Below are 21,184 nucleotides of genomic sequence, written 5' to 3' on the forward strand. Positions count from 1 at the left end.
CTTAGTACGTTCAAAATGTGGTGCTACCTTCACCTTCATCTAGTTCTAAAACATTGTCATCACCCCCAAAGGAGACCGTGTTCTCACTGAGTCGCTCCCTGCTCTTCCCTCCCCCAGCCCCTGGCGACTGACTACTCATCTGTTTTCTGTCTTTGTGGCTTTACCTATCGTAGATATTTTATCTAAATGGAATCATGCAATACGTTACTTTTTCGTCTAGCTTCTTTTCCGTAATATAATGAGATTCATCCATATTGTAACATGCTTCAGTACTTCATTGTTTTTTTATAAAGGAATAAATAGTCCATTGCACTTGATTTTGAATTTTGAAAATCTTAAGTAAAACAAACATAAGAAAAAAAAAGGTTTTTTGATGTCTCATTTTTTAAAATTTCTCATCAAAAGCTAGTATTAACCTCCACCCACAAAGCAACTCACCTCTGTCCCACGAATTATTCTGTATGTCCTTATGGGTTTATCCAGTTTCCTAGCCTATTATGTTTCTGCATTTCATAGAAGAGGATTCAAGTTCAAGGTGGTCATCCAGGGCAGTGGAGCCAGGCTTTTAAAGGAAGACTTCTTACTCCAAGTCTTCTGTTCTTCTGAAGTTCTCTGAAACAATGACTTTTATATCTTTATTTTAGACATTCATTCAGCTCACTTCTTCAATAGACTCCTACTCTTAGCAGAATTCAACTCAAATCCTTTCTCTAATGGAGAACGGAGCTCAGAATCCTGCCCTCATTTTGTTAGCTAGATCAGAGCACATAGAGCCTAGTGGTTCACTTATCTAAGGGCCCAAAACTGTCTTCTAGTAGAATTAAGACCAGCCCCGGCTCTCAGAACACCAGTTTGTTCTGAAATTCACAAAAATGTACAGCCACTTAAAATGCACACCATCCTGCTGAATTACAAGAGACAGTTGAGCCAAAGAGTTGTGGGGAAGTGGTATCTGAAATAAAATAATTCTATAAATGCGCATTCATTAATTTCTTTATTTAACAAGAAAATTTGAAGGCTCACTCTTGCAGAACTGTAGTTAATGTCTGATTTAGATATCAACATGGAAATGGGTGGCAGAGAAATTGCTAAGATTTGTCTCTGGGGTTTGTTTGCTGTTTGCCACCAAGTGTCACCTAGCACTTGACCTTACTTTAGAAGTTATACCCAGAGGTGGACAATGGGAGAGTAAAATCAAACACCAATTTTTTTTCTCACTCAGAGTAGAACCACTAAGGCTCTACTTTGCTGAGGTATCATCCTTAATTGTGACATTTTCTTGCATCATGTTCCAATGGACTGGAGTACTGATTTAGAATATAATTCCTTTTTCTTGACTAATTACATCATTTCTAATATCTTCAGAGTTAATACTTTTTAATAACAACATGACAAAGAGTATGAATATATTTCCTCTAGACCTAAGAGCATCTTTCCTCTCCTGAGGAATCTCTCTTTCCAACCAGGTAGCCTTATTTTAAATATTATTACCAAACCAGACTCTAACACAGAATATAGTCATGCACTGCCTAACGATGTTTTGATCAATGCAGGCTGCATATATGACAGTGATCCCATAAGATTATAGTAGAGCTGAAAAATTCCTATTGCCTAGTGATGTCATAGCTGTCATAACGTGTTTGTGGTGATGCTGGTGTGCGCAAACCTAAAAAGTATAGCACATACCATTATGTATAATACATAATACTCGATAAAGATAATAAATGACTATGTCACTAGTTTATGTATTTACTATACTGTACTTGATATCATTATTTTAGAGCGCACTCTTTCTACTTTGGAAAAAAGTTTGCTGTGAAACAGCGTGCCACGTTACACCGGCAGCAGCCTCACGCATCTCATGTTCACTGCGTTTCTCCTGTGCTTGATTTAATCTCGTGGTTATATCAGTTGAGTGTAGCCCAAGTGTACAGTGTTTATGACGTCTACAGTAGTGCACAGGAATGTCCCCGGCCCTCTCATTCACTCCCCACTCACTCACTGCCTCTGACTCAGCCAGGCCGACGTCTGGTCCTGCAAGCTCCCTTTGTGGTAAGTGCCCTATACAGGTGTACCGTTTTTTATCTTTTATGCTGTACTTTTTCTATGTTTAGATTTTTTTTAGGTACAGAAATCCTTACCGTTGTGTTACAGTTGCTTACAGTGTTCATTCTGGTAGCTTGCTGTGCATTTTTGTAGCCTAGGAGCAATAGGCTTTACCCTCTAGGTTTGTGTGAGTGCATTCTGTGATGTTTGCACAACAGTCAAATCACCGAACGAAGCGTTTCTCAGAACGTATCCCCATCATTAAGTGACACATGACTGTACTTAAATTGTGAAACCATCAGCCGAATTAGATCATGAAAATTTTGAAAGAAGTATATTTAATTCCAAGCGATTAAGCCAGGTATGGTTTTAGTTAATTATCTTAATAATGATCCTGAAATAAATGTGGATTTTAAGGTCCACCATGCTATTGGTTATATGGTCATTTTCAGTAGACATCCTGAAGCCCAGCTGTGACTCTGGGCATTAAAACTATTTTTACCTTTGCAAAATGAGGCTCCAGGTTTATGTGACTCTCCCCTAGTGCTACATGACAGTTCCCTTTCTGCCCATTCCTATCTTTCCTCAAGTTTGGAAGCATTTTGAGATGCAAACTGGCCACATATAATTATAAAATTCAGTGGATAAATATCAGTTATTATCAGTTATTTTTTTGCTAATTCAGAGACTTACTTTCAGGAATCCTTGATACCTAGAGCAAAGCAGGTCACTAGTGTTCCAAGTACACCTCCAGCGAAGGCTTCCGGTCTCTCCCCAAGGAACACTTGGACTATTCAGAAGCCTGTGTTTGTCACTTCCATTGATTAACTAGGTGTGTAGGGGAGAAAGAAGAAATTACATTTACAGCAGTACCTTGGGGAGCCCACCAAGAGCAATTATTTGGTATTCGAAAGGAAATATGAATACATAGTTTGTCCTATTTTCACGTAGAGAGCCTCTTACTTGTGGTCAACCCAGCACCACTACACTGTGATAGTATCACATTCTTTTCTGGAACAAAAGCCAACAGCCGTTTTTAATTAAAACCTTTCTAGAAAGAATGCTCCAACCTTCCCCACCCCTACCCAACTGAATTTCAAATAATGTTTAATTCGGCTTGGCTTTCAGTCTGTAAAGCATAAGCAATCAGTCGCACTGAAGAAGGAGAAGAAATGTTTTTACAGTTCCACGAATGTTTCTAATTGGCAAGAGCAAGTTGTTAATGGGAGATAAATTGCCTGGGGTGGGTGTGGGTGGGTGTGTCATGTGCGTGTGTGCTCACTTGGGCCCACATGTGGCGGTAATGATGTGAGCACGTACCTGGGCTTTGCACAATGCACCGTGACGCAAAGCTGAGCAAAGCTGGAGATTGAAAGGGGCCTGGGCTGAGCTGCCCTGTCCGTGGCCAGGCACAGAACGGGATGAGGTAGAGAGCTGGTGTCTTACCAAGACTCGGATCCCAGGCAGCAGGCCCACCCTCCCATCGGGAACTGAACAAGGAGCTTGTAAAATACACAGACCAAAAGAAAATGACCCCTATTGACTGAAACCAGCTGTGTCAGGCTTCTCACTGTCTCTCCTGATTTGCTCTCTCAAATAAATGGATGTGGTAGGGGACGATAGAAAGTAAACAATCATTTTTTTTTCCCTTTTTTTGCAGTCGCACCTCCATAATAGTCCTGATTTTTATAGCTGAAAAATATATGTTTATTTGCTCATTAATTTTCCTCTCTCTCTCTCTCTTGCCTTCTCTTGGCATTGGGTAGAATGTTATTTAAAACAAGACACAGCTCAGCTTCAAAAAGAAAAATCATTCTTCAAAATACAGCTTGGACTCATTTACTGTTCATTTATCATCTCCACAAGAGTGGGGTACAAATATCTATATTTGGTATATTTTAATGATTTACAGTGCAGTGACTCTTGTTGGCACCAGGTTAGAGGGAAGCAGTAGGCCTTTTAGGACTTTGAGAAGTTCTCCAAACTGTTTAGAAATGACACAGAGAATGTTAAATGTGGCATATGCTGAACAGCGCGATCATCATTGATCTTCACCATTTTCCTTCAAAGATGATATAGGCTGGTACTTGGAGGGTGGACTCAACCTGAAGGCCTCAGATTCTCTAAAAGGATGCTTGAAAGTCTTCGTTTCCACACTTAAGTGTGTATTTTTTCTCTCTGGTGCTTTGAAAAAGCTTGGATTTTATGCGTCTCCCATTTCCTTCATGTAGTGGGCAAATAATGATATGCCTAACACAGTGCCCAATAAATATTTGTTGAGTGAGTAAATAGTTAAATGGAATGTTTTAAGCCTTACTAGTATTATTGTCTTGGCGTGAAACATGCAAGAATAGACTTGAGGCAATCAAGTAATTTCCCTTCACAGTACAAGCTAATTATTCGAGAGATGAAAATCTGGTACATAGTATTTATTTGTCAGGCTCCATTTGCTCCTAATTAAAGGTAGAAAACTTGTTTGTATCATCGAAGGCATAACATAGTGACCCAGTCCTAAACGTCTTTTCAATTCTCCATGCCACTTTTTTCAGGGAAAATATATCGAGATCGAGTTAATATGCATTCCTTCTGTTTACTTATGTTTTCCTTTTTTTCTGTTATCATTTTTTAGAGGGCGGGCGGGATGCGGAGTGGGGAGCTCTTTTGCAGTGCACTTTTACAGCCCATCTACCTGCATGCTTCTGTAGCCGATTTTGCTGACCTTGGTTGACTAATAAAATCATCCTCCCATGCAAATACCACCTGCGTGATCCAAAACAAAATTGTGGCATCCTCATCATAAGCCTCAGAAAGTGTTATTCATTATTCATTCATCCATTCATTTATTCACGTATACATTCCAAAAATATGAATTTCGTGCCTAATATGTACCAGGTTCTATGCTAAAGCTGTGAATTTCACACTAAGCAAAGTCTACTATGGTTCCTGCCCTCATGAAGCTTACCATCTGGGATGGTTGATGGATATCAATCAAATAATCATTCTAAAAATCGTAACTACAACCTGGATCTTGAAAAGAGGAATATGGCTCTACCGGGACCATAGAGCAACAGGAAGTGATTTAGACCAGGAGACCAGGGAGAATTTTACTAAGGAGTAGCCTGGAGCTGAGAGCTACAGAATGTCTGAAGAGAAGGAAGTAGCATTCCAGGCAAGAAGACCATCAAATGCACAGACTCATGTGGTGTGTGGGGAAAGCATGGGCTGATGGGAAGGAAGAGCCACACACTGCAGTGCCTATGCATAGGCCTTCATCCCATGAGCATCGGAAAGACATAAAAGGGTCATATAGTCACAGGTTATACGTGGGGGTGAGGATAAGGGACCTTATCAGATCTATGTTCCGTAGTGGTGGTGGTGGGGAATATAAGTATTGATGCTTCACAAATACAGCAAGGGAGGCAATCACGCTAAGCCCTAGATGATCCTTTGCGCATTTGACCTTCCTGGAAATTCTTACCATCCACCCCTCCCTCTGGCGAGGTTCAGAGGGCGCACATCCGGGTCTCTGTTGTATGCGGAGCAGCGTACGCACAGCCCACGGCCGGTCAGTGCATCAGAGGCATCGCGTCCTGCCAACTTTCCTAGCCTCTTCTCTTATTTTTTGCCTTTCTTTTTGATGACGGGGAGGTAGCATAACGCAGCTTATTCTTGTTTACAACGAAGCGTGCATGGCATGCCTTCTGGATCCTTCTCTCCTGATTTAGCAAACAGGCTCTGGAGGTAGCGCGCTTCCTTCCACCCCTCTCCAGTGATGTGAACTTGGCACATGGCTAAGCCGCTCTTTTAGCCTCATCCGGTTGTTGTGAGGATTAGGTGAGTTAATACCTGTAAAAGACAGAATGAGGAGTGGCACATAGTGAGTACTCAGTTAATGCCAGCCAGTACCATTAGCCATTTCTTGCTGATAAAGACAGGTGTCAAAGACATATTGTTAACGTGAAAAAACACAAGATACAAAACTAGATGTCATAAAAAGGGCTTGCACAAGTCCGTTCTTACAAATGCTAAGGAAATGTCTGAGGATACGTGTGGTGACATCCGAGTAATGTGACCGGGGCTCAGAAGGGTAGGCAGGTGGCTTTACTTGTTCACCTCATAGTCTTGTAGTAGTTGATTTTCTTTTTACTATGCGGGTGTATATTTTTATAATAATGAAATTACAAATAGTTTAGAAAGTCCATTAACCTGAAACTAATATAAAATAATATTTAAAAGAGAAATAAAAAAGAAAATCTATTGATCTTATATGTCAACTTTTCAAAGATAAAATGATTTCATTATAGTCTTTTTTTCATAATTTTCTTCACTGTTAAGTTTGGAGATGTCATTTAGAAACTTTTCTTGAGGTAAAAAACCATATATCTGAAATCCAGCCATTTATTTGATCTTCGTTTCTTTGCCTCATGTTATATTCAACCCAAAGCTTTAAAATCACACGCTATTATGACCCCACTGTTATGAAATTATGCTGCTTGCTCCTTCATCTCTACGTGTGCACACAGAGAGTCATCTGGAATGCTCTTCACTCACCAAATATAAACAACGCATTTGGTTCATTCATTGCTGACTTCATTGTACTTTTAGCACTGCTTCAATTGTTTGTAATGAGCATTTTTATAAAAACAATGAAAGCATTTCTGAAAATTGAAGATGAAGAGTATTTGTTTACTCTTAGTAAAAACATATCCAGCATCTGACCTTTCCCAGGAAGTCAGGAAACAATTTCTTCCGGATTATCGTGATGAAGGGCAGTAGCTGCTTCTCATGAACGAGGAGGCAGGTGGGCCTCGTGGTTCCCGGATCGGGATGTCGGAAGTGTTTCCAGTGGTTATTTAATACTAACATACGGTCTAATGAGTCTCAACCCCCTTCTTTTTTTTTTTTTTTTACAAGTGGAGTTTCTTTATGTTTAACTAAAGATTTTGATGAATAGAATTGGTATTTACCAATAGTTTACCGTAACAATTGAGAACCATTAATTTTGTACAGGGCCGGAACACGGTGGCTTCGATCATCATTTAGACACACCTCTTCTTTTTCACAGTGAATACACACCTCGGTCACCAATCAGATAAGAACACAAATCAGGAGAGAACTTTGAGCTCCCTAGTAAAGACCTCATGAAGGCAATGCGAGCCTGCCAACTATTCTATCATCTCTGCACAAGATACAATTTCAAGGAGTAACTGTAGTGTACAGTACTTAGCACGTGAGGCCCCTCGGATATGGTGATAAGTGTCTGCGTACAAGAAAAAACAATTTTGAAGAAAACTGCAACTCAACCGATGACCAACTGATTGTTTAAACCGGGGCCGGGAAACGATGGCCTATGGGCCTAATTTTGCACAGCACATAAGCTAAAAATGGATTTTACATTTTAAAATAATTTTTAAAAATCAAAAGTAGAATAGCCTTTTATGTTATATGAAAGTTCGGTGAAATTCAAATTTCCCATCCCTAAATAAAGTTGCATTGAAACGTAGCATGCTCGTTCATTTACATACCGTCTACAGTGTGTAAATACACTTTGTATGTAAATGAACTCAGTATGTAAATGCACTCATAGGGGAGAGTTGTCACTGTGACAGTGAGTGATGACAGAAATATTTACTATATGACTCTACAGAAAAAGTTTGCTGACCCCTGCTTTAGATTTGAGTAGAAGTTATTTACATGCATGTCAGTTTGCTTGTTAAAGGCTAATGCTTTTGCGTTAGAAATATATCCGTCAATGCGGCCATCGAAGAAGCTATTCTGCTCTTCTCACTTGCGTCCCGAAGTCCGAAGAAAGTTATCGTGTGAAAAAAAATTAGATTATCATGAAGGACTATAAGTAACATCATGGTAACAAATGGAAAAGCCTTACATGTTGTCTTCAGAAGTTATGGATTATAATATAATTTGAAGGTCTTAAATAACGATAATACTATTCCTATATTCTAAAATTTGTAGTTATTTCCTCTTTGTGTCTGAGAAATCTTTTGAAAGGCAAAAACCTTTTATTCTTGTGACTTACAAAGCACAGTGCCATATCAGATGGGCCCTTTGCTCAGTGGCATTATCGTATTGAATGGTTTTATTTGGTTTTTACTTGTATTCAGCTGTAGGTTATGATGAACAATTGGATAATAGGAAATACCTTTTAGTAGAATGTCTCAATCTTGATACACTATCTTGCTTATTTGCTGTGGCTGTTGAAATAATAAACATTTATGGCTGACGTTAACCCTCGTACCTCTCATAACATATATGAAGAAATGAATTAATATAAAAGCTGTACTACTACTAGTAAGAAAAGAAAATGCTAGCAACAGCACCATAAAGTATTACAGAGTTGAGAATATGAGCCATTTGATGAGAAATCCTTGTTGTGAGCGTGACTGACCTCAGCTCTCCCCTCTTGTTTCATTCCGTTTCAGAGGCTGAAGGCCGCGTTGACTCACCATCCTGCTGCCATGGCAAATGGGAACATGAACACCATGGGACACATGATGGAAATGATGGGCTCCCGGCAGGACCAGACGCCGCACCATCACATGCACTCCCACCCGCATCAGCACCAGACACTGCCAGCCCATCACCCCTACCCGCACCAGCACCAGCACCCGGCACACCATCCTCATCCTCAACCCCATCACCAGCAGAACCACCCACACCACCACTCCCACTCACATCTCCATGCGCACCCGGCACATCACCAGACCTCGCCACACCCCCCCCTGCACTCCGGCAACCAAGCACAGGTAAACCCTTTCCGTGATCTCTTTCCCCTTCTTCTTAACAGAGCAAGCTGAAGGGGGGAGGGGTTCATTGGCAGCGGCCTTGTTTGATAAGCCCAGGTGTTCTGTCTCACACTTTGGAGAGCTCTGTTCGTTTCCTGGGAAGTAATGGTTACCCATAAGGTCCTACCTGATCCTAGTTTCTAGAAGTAATGTGGTAAATTTCCAGTCTAGCCTCTAGGCGTAAATGTAAATTTCAAATTTTCCAAAACCGATTTTTGCTATATGTTACAAAGTTAACCCTAAAAAAGTAATGCCAATGGCAGGATTAGGAAGAATTTAATCATGTGAAGAAAGATGCGAATGAAGAATGTGAAAAATCGGTTAATTCTAACTGTGGTTCTAGCCACCGTGTTTTATAACATCATCGAGACTCAATTTTGTCTCCCGTAAAATGGAAGTAAAATACAGTGGACAATCTTCGAAGTAACGTTAAATGTCAAAAATCTAAAGAGTAACAATTCCAGGCAGACAAAGAGGCTCAGTAATGGATGTCGAGGCATAAGGTGCTGTGTAAACGGTGAAGAGAGGTGACTCATCCCACCCAGTGTGAAATGCGTTGGAGGAAGCCGACAGAGAGCCAAGTGCCTTAGACGATCAGTGTGAGAGGAGGGCCAAATCCCAGGGGCGGAGAGTCACCCGGAGTGGCGAGGAAAAAAGCCAGCGTTTAGACTCAACCAAAAGAGGTTTGGGGGACCAGGCAGACGTTATGTCACCGAGCCCAAGAAGAGAGGCGGGTCCGTGTACCCACTCGAGTTTTAGTAAGTGGACAGAGGGCATGTCTAGGAACAAGGCTAGCCCTTCGGATCTCTGAGCGGGATGACCTTGGTCAGTCCCCTCCGCCCATTTCACACTGCCAGCCTCCAACCAGCTAGGTCAGAGTGGTGTCCGAAGCTTGGGACCGCCAATAACACATTCATCATCTGCCTCTGGACCGCACACCAGGCAGCTTCTTGAGCTCTTGAACCCCCTTCCCTTACACACACCCAACCCAGACAGCCATCCACAATGGGTCATTCACAAATGACTCTCAGCGGATGAGCTATTCAGTAGACAAGCTTATTTGTTAGATAAGCTTACGTTCGCAAAGGTTCTTAGAGGCATTCTGCACAGCAAATCAGAGTGCAGACTTCAGAGTGAGAAAACTTTCATCCTTTTACCATCTTACTTCCTACTGTGTGACTGTGGTCAGATCAACCTCCCTAAGCCTCAGTTTTCTCATCTGCAAAATGGGATAATAAGAGACTAAGCTCATAGATTCTTGGGATCATTAAGTAGGCAAATGTGTGTAAAGCCCTCGGCACAGTTTTCAATACGTGCCGGCCAGGATTAATTCTAAACTGAAGTGAGGTGACAGAAGTTTAGCAAGCAGTGTCGCGATAAGACGTTATCTAAAGCACTGTTTTAGTCCAGTGCCATAGTAAGACATGTACTTAGAAGAGAGAAAGAAAACTACAAAGTCCAAGATGGGCAAATAGGCTCACACGTGTACTTATTTTTTTAAGGAAAAGGATAACATCAAGTCTTGGTTGCCTTTGTGTGCAAGTTACTTAGCAGACAAGTTTAACAGTTCATTGAATATAAAAGCCATTCATTAACTAATTACCAGTTAGCCACTTGCCTTCCATTTCAAGTCAGTAAGAGGCCAATTGTATTGCAGTTGGTTCATTGCTATTATAATTAGCTGAAAAAACGTTTGCTTTTTTACCCTATACTAAAAAGAAAAAGACCAAGTTGGTCTTGATAGAATGTGAACAGATCATTTAGACGATATTCGAAATGTCAGCTCTTAAATTGTATTAACTTGTCTGATTACTGAGATCTTGTCCTATTGCTTAATTGTATGATTATCTGAATAGTAGAAATAGAGGCTTATTAAGGTTATTCCAACTCTGAGATTCTAAGATGATTCGAAATAAGTTCTATCTTCTTGAAATCACAATTCGTTCTTTTCAGTCAAAGTTTTCAGAGTGCCTATGCCAACAGAATTCCATTTTAAAAATAAATGTTAAGTAACAATAATTACCAGGGACACAAATTCTGGTCTTAGAGTTGCATTTTCAATTTCTCCTGGCTTCTTGTGAATCTCTTGCATATAAGAATGTGATTTCAGAGTCCTGGTGTCACTCCTCAGCCACCAAATTTCTCATAATCATACTACACCTTGAACCCTGAACCTGGACTCAACCTGAAACCACCATATAACTTACCCTTTTGGATGAAGGCACAGGACTAGTGTCAGAAGATAAAGATGGGTTAAAGTTAGAGTGGGAGGATGCAGGATTGAGAGAGAGGTCTCTGCAATAGAGATTAAAATCCAGTTTTGCCTACTTGAGAGCCTTACCTGAGGCTGGCAATTGAGATTATTATTAATTCACAAAAATAAATGATTAAGGCAAAACAGCCAAGTGTGCAAGTCCCCTCCTCGTGCTTTGCTTTGTGGTGGCATCTGAAGGGACAAGTGCTAAACCTTTGCTAGTAACAAGAATTACTTTTCGCAGCCACTCTGGTGAGTAAGACCTGAGACAATTTATTTTGTTATTCCTCTGTGATGGGAAGAAAGAAAATCACCCATAAAACGTTTTAGAAAATGTCTTTGCTTTAAATAAAATTACTGAGATGCAGTCCGGCCTCAGTCTTGAGCCTGATGCTTTTACAATTAGTCATATAAGATTTGATAGAGTTTAGGATTAAAATATATCACCAGCGGTCAGCTGATGTCAGCCCGTAGCCATTATTAGTGCAATTACAGTCCTTTGATTGATTTCAATCATAGGGTTGGAATGTGGTAGAAAAGGTTGCTGGACTTCAGTTTTAAAACTTTTTGCCTGTTATTTCTGCAGGTTAAATGTCTCTTGTAAAACAACTTTATAGGTAGTACAGCCATAAGCCTGAGTGACTGAGAAATGAAAGTTGGGGGGGGGGGGGCGGAGAAAGAAAGAAAGAAAGAAACACCCTTTATTGAGAATGAAGAAGGGGGAAGGAGCGAAGGGCATTAGCAAAAGCATTAGGTGTCCAGACACATAAAGAGTCAGTCGTAGAAATTTCACTAGGTGCTGTGTGTCTGCCTCGCGAAGGGAAATAAAGCTGTATCTGTGGGGGGCTCCCAAACCTTAGATGTTGCTGAGCCCCGTGCAGATCTTACAAGGCATCTGTAAGCATAGTAAAACTTTTTAATAAAGTGCTTTGCCACTCCTAGGATTTCCTTATGATGTAAGTGAATGGGGGAGCAGAGCAGAGCCTCCCTGTTGCACCCGCATGGTGAATAACAGGGCTCGGTGCTGCTTCGGGCATCGCTGTATACCTTTAAGGCCCTGCTTCCCAGTCACCTGGAAAGGCCGCCTCTACGTAACTCCCTCCACCTTCATCAAAGCTCTGAGGAACAGGCGGATCCATCTGGAGTCTGTAGGCTCAGCTAGTCCTTAGCGTTCAGAACCGTGAAAATAGCGAAAATCGGATTCCAGCTGCCGTCTGGGCTTCACAGGTTTCTTTTGACGGGAGTCCCAGTGGAGATCGGTCCCAGAGATGTGTTCTGGGAACACGGCTTTGACACTATGAGAAGGAAAGGGGCTCACAGCCTGCCCAGAAGGAGTTCTCTGCAGGTGACAGACGACTCATCAGTATTGTAATGATAACCCTGACGTCTCTGTGTTCACCTGGGGCCATACACTGGCTCTTTAAAATTTTAAAACACACCTTAAATAAAACGTTTTTAACATCTGAAGGAGAAAAAGGTATGTTTCCCCTGCCATGATTCAGCTAAATACCTGTGGGGAGAGGGGAAACCTATTTGGTTCTTTTCACGAGTCATTGCTATATCTTGCTGAGTAGCGTAGGAAATAGCTCAGAGGATGCCTTTTCAGGAGCACGATTTCATTCTTAGAAAACAAGTCCGACACACTCACTAAAGCAGCGGACTTCTCCGTGCTGTGCCCTTCAACGCCAGCCCGGCTGTCCCCCTCTACCTGACCACGTGTTCCTTCCCCGCCCTGTCACCCCTCCCTCTCCTTCCCAGCAGGTTTCACCAGCCACGCAACAGATGCAGCCCACCCAGACGATACAGCCGCCCCAGCCCACAGGGGGGCGCCGGCGAAGGGTGGTGGACGAGGATCCTGACGAGAGGAGGAGGAAATTTCTGGAACGCAACCGAGCAGCCGCCACCCGCTGCAGACAGAAGAGGAAGGTCTGGGTGATGTCACTGGAAAAGAAAGCTGAAGAACTCACCCAGACAAACATGCAGCTTCAGGTGCAGGCCACTGTCTCTCTCCTCGGGACTCAAAGGCCCTGTGTGCTGGCGTTTCCCGTCCCAGCGGGCCCGTGTTGACCCAAGCAGTCATGCCACACAGTAGCCCACAGAGCCACTGCAGGCTTACTCCTCCAGCTTTATTCATTCGGGGACACTCTCCGAAACAAAATACACCATTCAGTTTTAAATCAGTCTGCCTACAAAGCTCTGAGGAGGGACAACCTTCCCGACTAAGTTACACAGGCCTTGGTCAGAGGTTCAAACTCTGGTTCGGCCATTATTTGTTGTGTTTAACTCTCTCCGGCTCTCGTTTTTTTCGTCTATAAAATGGGAATAATAACCTCATAGATTTGTTGGGAGGAATAAATGAACTCATGTGGACAAAGCAGTTTGCCTAGTGCCTGGCACATAATAAATTTCTAGCTGAAAGGCACCTCTTTATATCCGCCAGGTGAGGGATTGCTTCGGCTTACCCTAGGTTATCTACGCTTGTGTTTAATGGAGGAAAAGAAGGGTTGTGTTTACAATTTCGCTCTATAGGAAAAGGCATGTTTCTCATTTTCAAACTTGACGAGATTTGAGTCTTGCATGACTTTTGCCTTACATGGGTGGTTCGACTGGGGACCTTTTATAATGGCCACTTCTAGGAGTGCTTGAGAGAAGGAGAGGAAACTCCTGGACCTGGGGCTTCAGCAGCGGACTTCATGCCGCACAAATGATGCAGCTCAGGGCATTCGTTCTAACGCAGAAAGGGTGCACTGTTCATCAGCAGGAAAAAAAAAAAAGCCACCAAATCGGTATGTGACAGGCAGTCCAAGGACAGCAGCGAGGGTTGTAGATGAGAGCCCAGGGGTTCCAGGAGCAGAGAGGATGGCTAAGAGTGGAGGGAAGCGAATTAATGTCGCCCCGAATAGGGAGCCTCTGTTCCTCAGTAGTTCATAGGTCACTTTCACCTCCCCGCACCTGGTCTTCGGGGCGTCCCTAGAAAGGAGTGATCAGGGGGCCAAAGCCTCAAAGCCTTTGCATATTCGATCTCATTAAAAGGAAATGGACTTGGGACATCCAGTGTGCAAATTGAAAATATATGAAGAAAGTTTAGATTACACATGAAATGAACATCATAATTTGTGGATGTTGACTTTTTACCCTAAATAGTGTGAGTGTGTGTGTGTGTGTGTGTGTGTGTGAGAGAGAGAGAGATGAGATGAGATGAGAAAGACTCTGGGAAACATACAGCATGTTTGAGGGAAATAAGATAATAATTTTTCTCACTAGCCTTTATGAGGTGGGGGTGCTCTGTCTCATTTTCCTTTTGCCCTACTCCCTACACCCTGTTTCTGGTCTGGTATCCAGCAAGCATGGTGAGTTCCCAAGTATCTACATTCAGTGTCTTTTTGTTGCATAAATGAATGAGTTCCCCACCTCTAAAGTGTCTAAGAACTGGCTGCCTGACCACTTGGCAAAAAAGTGTTTGAAGGATGTCAAGCCACAGTGGGATGGCTGGACTCAAACACCTCGAAAGTCACTCCAACTTGAAAGTCTATAATTCTAGAACCTGGCAGCCACGGTAGTATGTGAGAAGCTTTTAGGTAGAACATGGGTAACACTTTTAACAGTCATAGCAATCATTTTTCTTTTCATGTGAATTGAGAAAGGTAATTAGAACATTGAACCTTCCATTTCACAAATACTATTGGTAAGGATGGTGCTAAATCATTTTTTAAAAATGACTTAATTTGTACAAACATGTTCAGTAAATAAAAGTTCTGGTGTATGTGAACCTAGTAAATATGACAGCAGTGGTCTGTGATTACTAAAGTGTGAGAATCCCCGGAATTTGCTACCAATTCTGAGATCGGGTCTGCTAGAGGACCATGAAAATGTGCAAGTTTTCTCAATCTTGGCACTGTTGACTTTTGGGACTTGATGATTTTTTTGTTGTATTCCGTTCATTGTAGATATCTAGCAGTATCCTTGATCTCTACCCACTAGATATCAGTAGCACCCTCTACCCCACCCTCCAATTGTAACAACCAAAAAGTCCCCAGATACTGCGAAAGGTCCTCTGTAGGGGCAAAATCATCCTTGGTTGAAAACCACTGCCTTAGATGAAGGAGCCAGCTGGCATGGATCAGATGCCAACAAACATTTCAATCAGTTTCGACTGAAATGAGTCCTTGCGGAATTACTCCAGCATAGTGACTATGGTCCTGGCGCATGAAACCTTGGGGGAGTGAGCCAGGAAAAGTAAAGATGCCGGTCGACTCCGTGGTCAGATATGTTCGTGGCTTGGCATATGCATATATGTTACCGCTTTGACAAAACACGCAAGGTAAATTTACCCTTTCTGAAACCCTAATCCATTAATTCTCACATTTCTTAGAGCCAAATGGCTAACAGAAAGAGATACTAGAATTCTAGACCCCAAAAACCAGGAAAAAAAAAATCCTATTAGGGCCATTCAACAGGCGCTGATATTTTTGGTTATTAAAGCGATGCCCGAGGAAGGAATAGTCTCTGAAAAGACAGTCTCTGAAAATCGCTGACGTTTTCCAACCACTGCTTCGCTTCAGAGGGACGGAAACCATACCTGTCCCATGTTTTCTGTGAGGCCGAGTGCTCTGCATCACACCTTCTGATGCCGGACAGGATACGCAGATTCTGCTACCTTTGAATGACCCTTTCCCTCTCACTGGACCTTTGTCAGAAGAAAAAGGTGTCTCTCTTGCGGCTGGCTCAGTGAGCCAAATTTTAAGTAAACAGAAATGGAAGGTGCTAAGCAAACAAACTCCAGCCAAATGGAATATCCATGGTCTGGATGGCCAGAGGCCACTTTTGAGTTGTTTTCCAGCATAGAACCTTCTAGTTAGGGTACAGAATTTCAGATTGGAAAAATCAGACATAAGAAAACAAAATCGAACTCCCAGACTTCATTTCCTCGGCTCATAACAAATCTCTCTACCCAAGAGGTCAACACAGGTATATGAACTGGAGGAGATAGCGGAAACCACCCGATCTGACATTTTACAAAGGGAGAAATTGAGGACTGGGGAGGCACGGGCCTTCCCGAAAGTCACACAACCAGGAGGTAGCAGGATGAGGACCCAAGCGAGTTTTCTCCCGACCTAACCCACTTGTTCTGTGATCTTTCCTTCTAGAAAGTTCTTAAACTAAAGGAATCACATTCTTTTCTCTGACAGAGCAGCTAGGATCAGCTCTAAATTCATCAGCTGCTGGTGTGGGGCTCAGTGAGCGGGTTGTTTGTGTTCAGTAGATGATATGGAAATCATCTGGTCATCCACAGAAATAATTGCTTTTCTTTTTTAGTGCAAAGACACATGGCCTAAGTCGCTGCTGAAATTTTAGACACATGAGCCCAGGTTTGGGACTTGGCAAGAGAATAGGCCAGATGGGAACTGTTGCTTGACAAATTGAAAGTCCTTTGTTTTACAATGAACCAAACCTGGCCTCAGCTAATCCACCGAAAGGTGTGGGGGAGGGCTATCCTGCAGGGCCTTTTTTGATTTTTTTTTTTTTTTTTTTTTTTTTTGGCACAGATGACTGCTTGCATCAAAAAAAAAGCATTCTGGGTTTATCATATTAACAAAATGACATCCCCCAAACCATAAACTGCAAATGTAGTTTTGAGAGACTTCTTCGAGTGCTATTTAAAGTATGCTGTTATGGTGGTAAATGTCTCTATAGGGGGCGCTACTTCATCCCAAGGCACCACCATGAGTTTAAGGATTGACCGGTCTCTACTTAAATGGCTAACTGCTTCGGTGTATCAAATCCAAACCACTTTAGAAAAATGAAGGGCTGATTTTAGCAAGAGAATCAATACTGATTATTAATACTTTGCTTTTGCAAAGTACTTTTATATGAAGACCTAGAATTAGTGTCTACATAGGGGAGTAAAAAAAAAAAAATCGGTGATTGGCCTCCATTCACAAATCAAGGTAATCCAGAGTAAGAAAATGTCTCCAGAAGTCCTGGCTTTTATTTTCCTACAAGAGCTGCAGGCCACATTTGATTTCTTTCATGCGTTTTGAAACATTTGCTATCTGGTTGTTCTCTTCCAAAATGAATTCAAGGTGATTCTACTTATGTTACCTTGAAAAGGATTTTTATTTAAAATACAGTCTGGTATTCATGCATTTCCTACATCAGTCAGTCTGTCGATGTGGAATCTTTCAAATGATTATGCATGTGCACAGCACACGATTCCCTCTGCTTTCTCCGGGCCAGCCATTCTTGACGTTTCTTAGCCCAAAGGCTGCCTCATGGAATCTGATGAAGGCCTGTACACTCTCAACAATACGGATGCACACGTGGAGACAAAACTGTGTGCTAAAATGAGACCGTAAACGTTGCTCTGGAATCTGCCCTGATAAGATTTGGAAGCACAGGAGATACTAAAACAGGCTCCCTTAGGACATGAAAGCGTATTTGAGAATCTGAAAAGTAGTTAACTAGTAAATAAAAAAAAAAAAATCAAGATTGGGATTCGTTGGATTAAATAATTAACTTTCTCAATAGAAGGTAACAGAGAAACACTCATAGAATAAAAAAATTCCTTGCTGGAGGGAACTAGAGAATTAATCCAACCGTCTTGTTTTACACTAGGTTGGTGAAGCAACTTGGGAAGCCAAACTCTATTATTCTCAACCGTCAGCTGAGAGTCCCTTTTTCTGCTGGGAACTTACCCCATGAATTTCTGTTGCTTCTGTGGCCATTAGACTTTTATTTAGTCCTTATCAGTGTCATAGTATGTGTGTATGACTTAAACAAGAGGCTGATTATTCTTTCTCTGGGAGAATTTTAATTGACATTCATTCTCCAGCCATAACATAGCTAAATAACATAATTACTAACACATTACATTAAGGAATATGTCCATATTCACATATATCTTTAGATGATAGTCAGTCGTCATGGTATTCTTCAGGTTTTTGTTGTGGCCCCTCATGGAAGCAAAGGGTTTATTGTGAAATGGTTCGGTGTGTGCCAAGTCTTGTGGGTGGTTAGCTCCTTGCAATTGTAGAAAGCCAAAGAACGGAATTCAAAGTGTTTTCTTAAGGAAGGGGCAAAGAACACTTCATGCCTGGGAAATCGAACACTGCCTAGAACAGGTGACTGCCCTGGACATAGTGGGGAAAGAAAGGGAGACTGAAGTTGACCTTCCCAAGATGGCCACGAAGCAGAATTTTTCTTCTTTCTTCCAGAAGTATAAGAAAGCAAGAAAATCTCGTTTTGTTTGAAACACTGTATTTGTTATTTCCTAGGTCACAGAAAAAAAAGTGTGACTGGATTCACTAAAAACTGGAGCTTGACTCCATTTTCTAAAAGCCTTGTCTGTACGATCTACAGCTGAGCATTTCTTCTCATGGGGCAGGTGTCTAGCAGTTGTAATCTTGGAAAAGTGTCATTTCTATAGTCCAAATGCAAATAACATGACATTTCATTTTGAGGCCAAGAAATATCTATATTCACCCATCTTAGTTTTCTTGTTGTCCTGTTTTGTTTTGTTTTGTTTTGTTTTGTTTTTAACCAGGGGTTGCCTTCTATATAAATGGTCTCAAAGTAACTTTCTTTTACACATGCTATTTTAAGCAGAAGGGTAGGTGAGAAAATCAAGGAAGGCCATCTGGATTTAAATGGGCATCAAATCAGAGAGGAAAGAATTAGTGTTTAAGGCTAAAATAAATTATCCTATAAATAAAGTTATCTCACTGACCCCAGAATTGACAAGAGTCACTTAGGGCTTTGACAGGGCGCCTTATCAATCACACCTGTTTGGAGATGAAAGACGCAGTTCACCTTCCTGAATGTTCTCAGATTTAAGAGCAATTTTCCTGTGTAATGAAGTGTTACTTATTATTAATGCTAATTTCTCAGGGGTTTTTTTATTATTATTATTTTGTAAAATTTGGAAGAGAAAGCGAAAAGCTTTGGAGATGAGATTTTTATTATTTTACTATTTATGTTACTCAACATTTGATTGCATATATTGTATTTTGCAAATGAATGTGGAAATGGGAGGTATTCGCTAAAATAATTTTCAAAAAAAATTTTAAATAACTTCTAGAATCCCAAATTTACTTTTCTAGGTGATAAATACATGCCTGAAAAGCCAAGTTCATATTGAAAGTGTAAATACAACTTACTGACAGCAATGTTAAAACACCCTTTTCTGTGTGCTTGTTTCTTTAAAGTCTGCATGTGGAGTGTAATTCCTGGCAGCCAGAAATGAACATGGGCCAAAGGGAGAGTATTAAGTATCCCAACTGTAAATGCCTTATTTGAGATAGTGCTATGTTTATAGTTTGCTTTTATCAAGTGGAAGCACCTTGGAACCAACCATCTAGTCTACATTTGTGTTTGTAGGCAATGGTACCAAGTACATTATTCTATGAAGCCATGAACCTGTCTTCATGAATTACTCCATAAAGTGGAGATTTGAGGCACCTATCTAAGTAAATAAGAAAAACACACACAGACACAATCCACAACGCCCTGCCACTGAGGGGGGAAAGAGTTCGTAGACTGAAATTAGCCAAACTTGTTAATGAACCAATCAAAGGAAGTCAGTCATGGCCCAAAACTTCATTGCCCCATACCCTCTGGGCTGACCTCATCTCATCCATAAAGGACTAACATTTGTGCCATACACTTCCACGCCTTCCGCTAAGTGGGCGTAAGGCACGAGGATGTGCTCTGTTTAACAATAGCCCGTTTGGAACTTTGGGGAGATCTGTTGGTAGACTAGTCAGCTTAGTCTGAAGGCATTTCAGTTTGAAGCCACACAGATCTTCCCAATGCCTTGCATTCACCTTCTCATACTGAATGTCAACCTGTGAAGATGATAATTAGCGTGGCTAAATTTTGTTGAGAGCTTAGTCTGTGCCAGGCGTTGTTATGGGTGTTTTACATGTATTACCTCGTTTAATCCTCACGACTCAAAGAACCTTGTGCTATTTTTATCTTCATCTTATAAGCAAAGTTACTGGAGCTCAGCTTGGCTATGTTGCCTGCCTAGGGTCACTCAGTAAGTTTAGAGTGGAGATTCCCACCCAAGTAACCTGCCTCCAGAGTCTGTCACCAAAAGGGTATGGACTGTACTTTGAATAGGACTCAGCTCTTGAGTTGAAACCTAGTCCCTTCAGAAAGCCCCTGATAGATGTGAGGCCCAAATGGAAGGCAAGCTACAAATTTTCAGATGAATCCTGTTAAATAATATTCTTAGTGTCAGAAGTAACAGAAAAGTGAGCCAATTGCATTGTTGGAAGTACATGGGGCCTTGGGTTTGTACTCACTGGTCTTCTCACGGTGGTGTTACCGTCTCTTTCCAGAACGAAGTGTCCATGTTGAAGAACGAGGTGGCACAGCTGAAGCAGTTGTTGTTGACACATAAAGACTGCCCGATAACAGCCATGCAGAAGGAATCGCAAGGATATCTAAGTAAGTCATTGGCTTTTTGGCTTCTTTTTTTTTTTTTTTAGTGTCTAATATTGTTTGTGCTAATTTTGCATTGGATTTTATTGAAAGAGCAAAAGGAAGGTGTAGATTCACATCCAGGCAGATATCATTCTAGAATTCTAGATGGCTGCCAGATTGTCCCACCAGGGAGAATCCTTTATTTTTTTCCGACCCCTATCCATCACCAGGCCCACTACCTCCTGATAATTTGTGCTAAACTTTCCCTGGCATTTCACGTTGTAAAATTCTACCAAATTCCAGTTGTGTGGCCAGTAGGAACATGGCCCACTGGAGCCCAATTACCAGTGGGCTAGCGGGCTTCGAGAGGAACCCACAGGCTGGGCATGACACCCAGTGCCTCAAGATATACTGCATGTTATTCGTTGTGCTGAAAAGCTAATGACCTCATTTCAGTTTATTAATATTTAAAGTGGATCCCATTCTCTAGACCCCGGTTTCTGCACCTGGAATGTCGATTGGTTGGTTGAATGCTAGTTGAGTAGGGGTTGGTGGGAGGAGCAAGGATTCATGGCTGAAGGTCAATTTATTTTCAAATAATTTTTTAGATTGACCAACACAGATTCTCCCACCACATGTGAGTATGTTTCCACAT

General features: G+C 41.6%; 1 protein-coding gene across 6 annotated transcripts in view; it reads left to right on the top strand.

The window, feature by feature from the left end:
* Nucleotides 1-21,184, top strand: part of CREB5 (cAMP responsive element binding protein 5) — a 379,991-nt gene that overhangs the window by 352,368 nt on the left and 6,439 nt on the right. For 3 of the 6 annotated variants that reach the window (XM_036230426.1, XM_036230429.1, XM_036230424.1), the window contains 3 exons: nt 8,487-8,810; nt 12,862-13,092; nt 20,445-20,553. In XM_036230426.1, coding sequence (XP_036086319.1) covers nt 8,487-8,810; nt 12,862-13,092; nt 20,445-20,553 — 664 coding nt within the window. Of the gene's footprint in view, nt 1-8,486; nt 8,811-12,861; nt 13,093-20,444; nt 20,554-21,137; nt 21,167-21,184 lie in introns of all 6 variants that reach the window. The other 3 variants (XM_036230425.1, XM_036230428.1, XM_036230427.1) reach the window with 2 other exon arrangements.

The sequence above is a fragment of the Rousettus aegyptiacus genome, unplaced genomic scaffold (assembly GCF_014176215.1).
Source record: "Rousettus aegyptiacus isolate mRouAeg1 unplaced genomic scaffold, mRouAeg1.p scaffold_m13_p_13, whole genome shotgun sequence".
Lineage (NCBI taxonomy): Eukaryota > Metazoa > Chordata > Mammalia > Chiroptera > Pteropodidae > Rousettus > Rousettus aegyptiacus.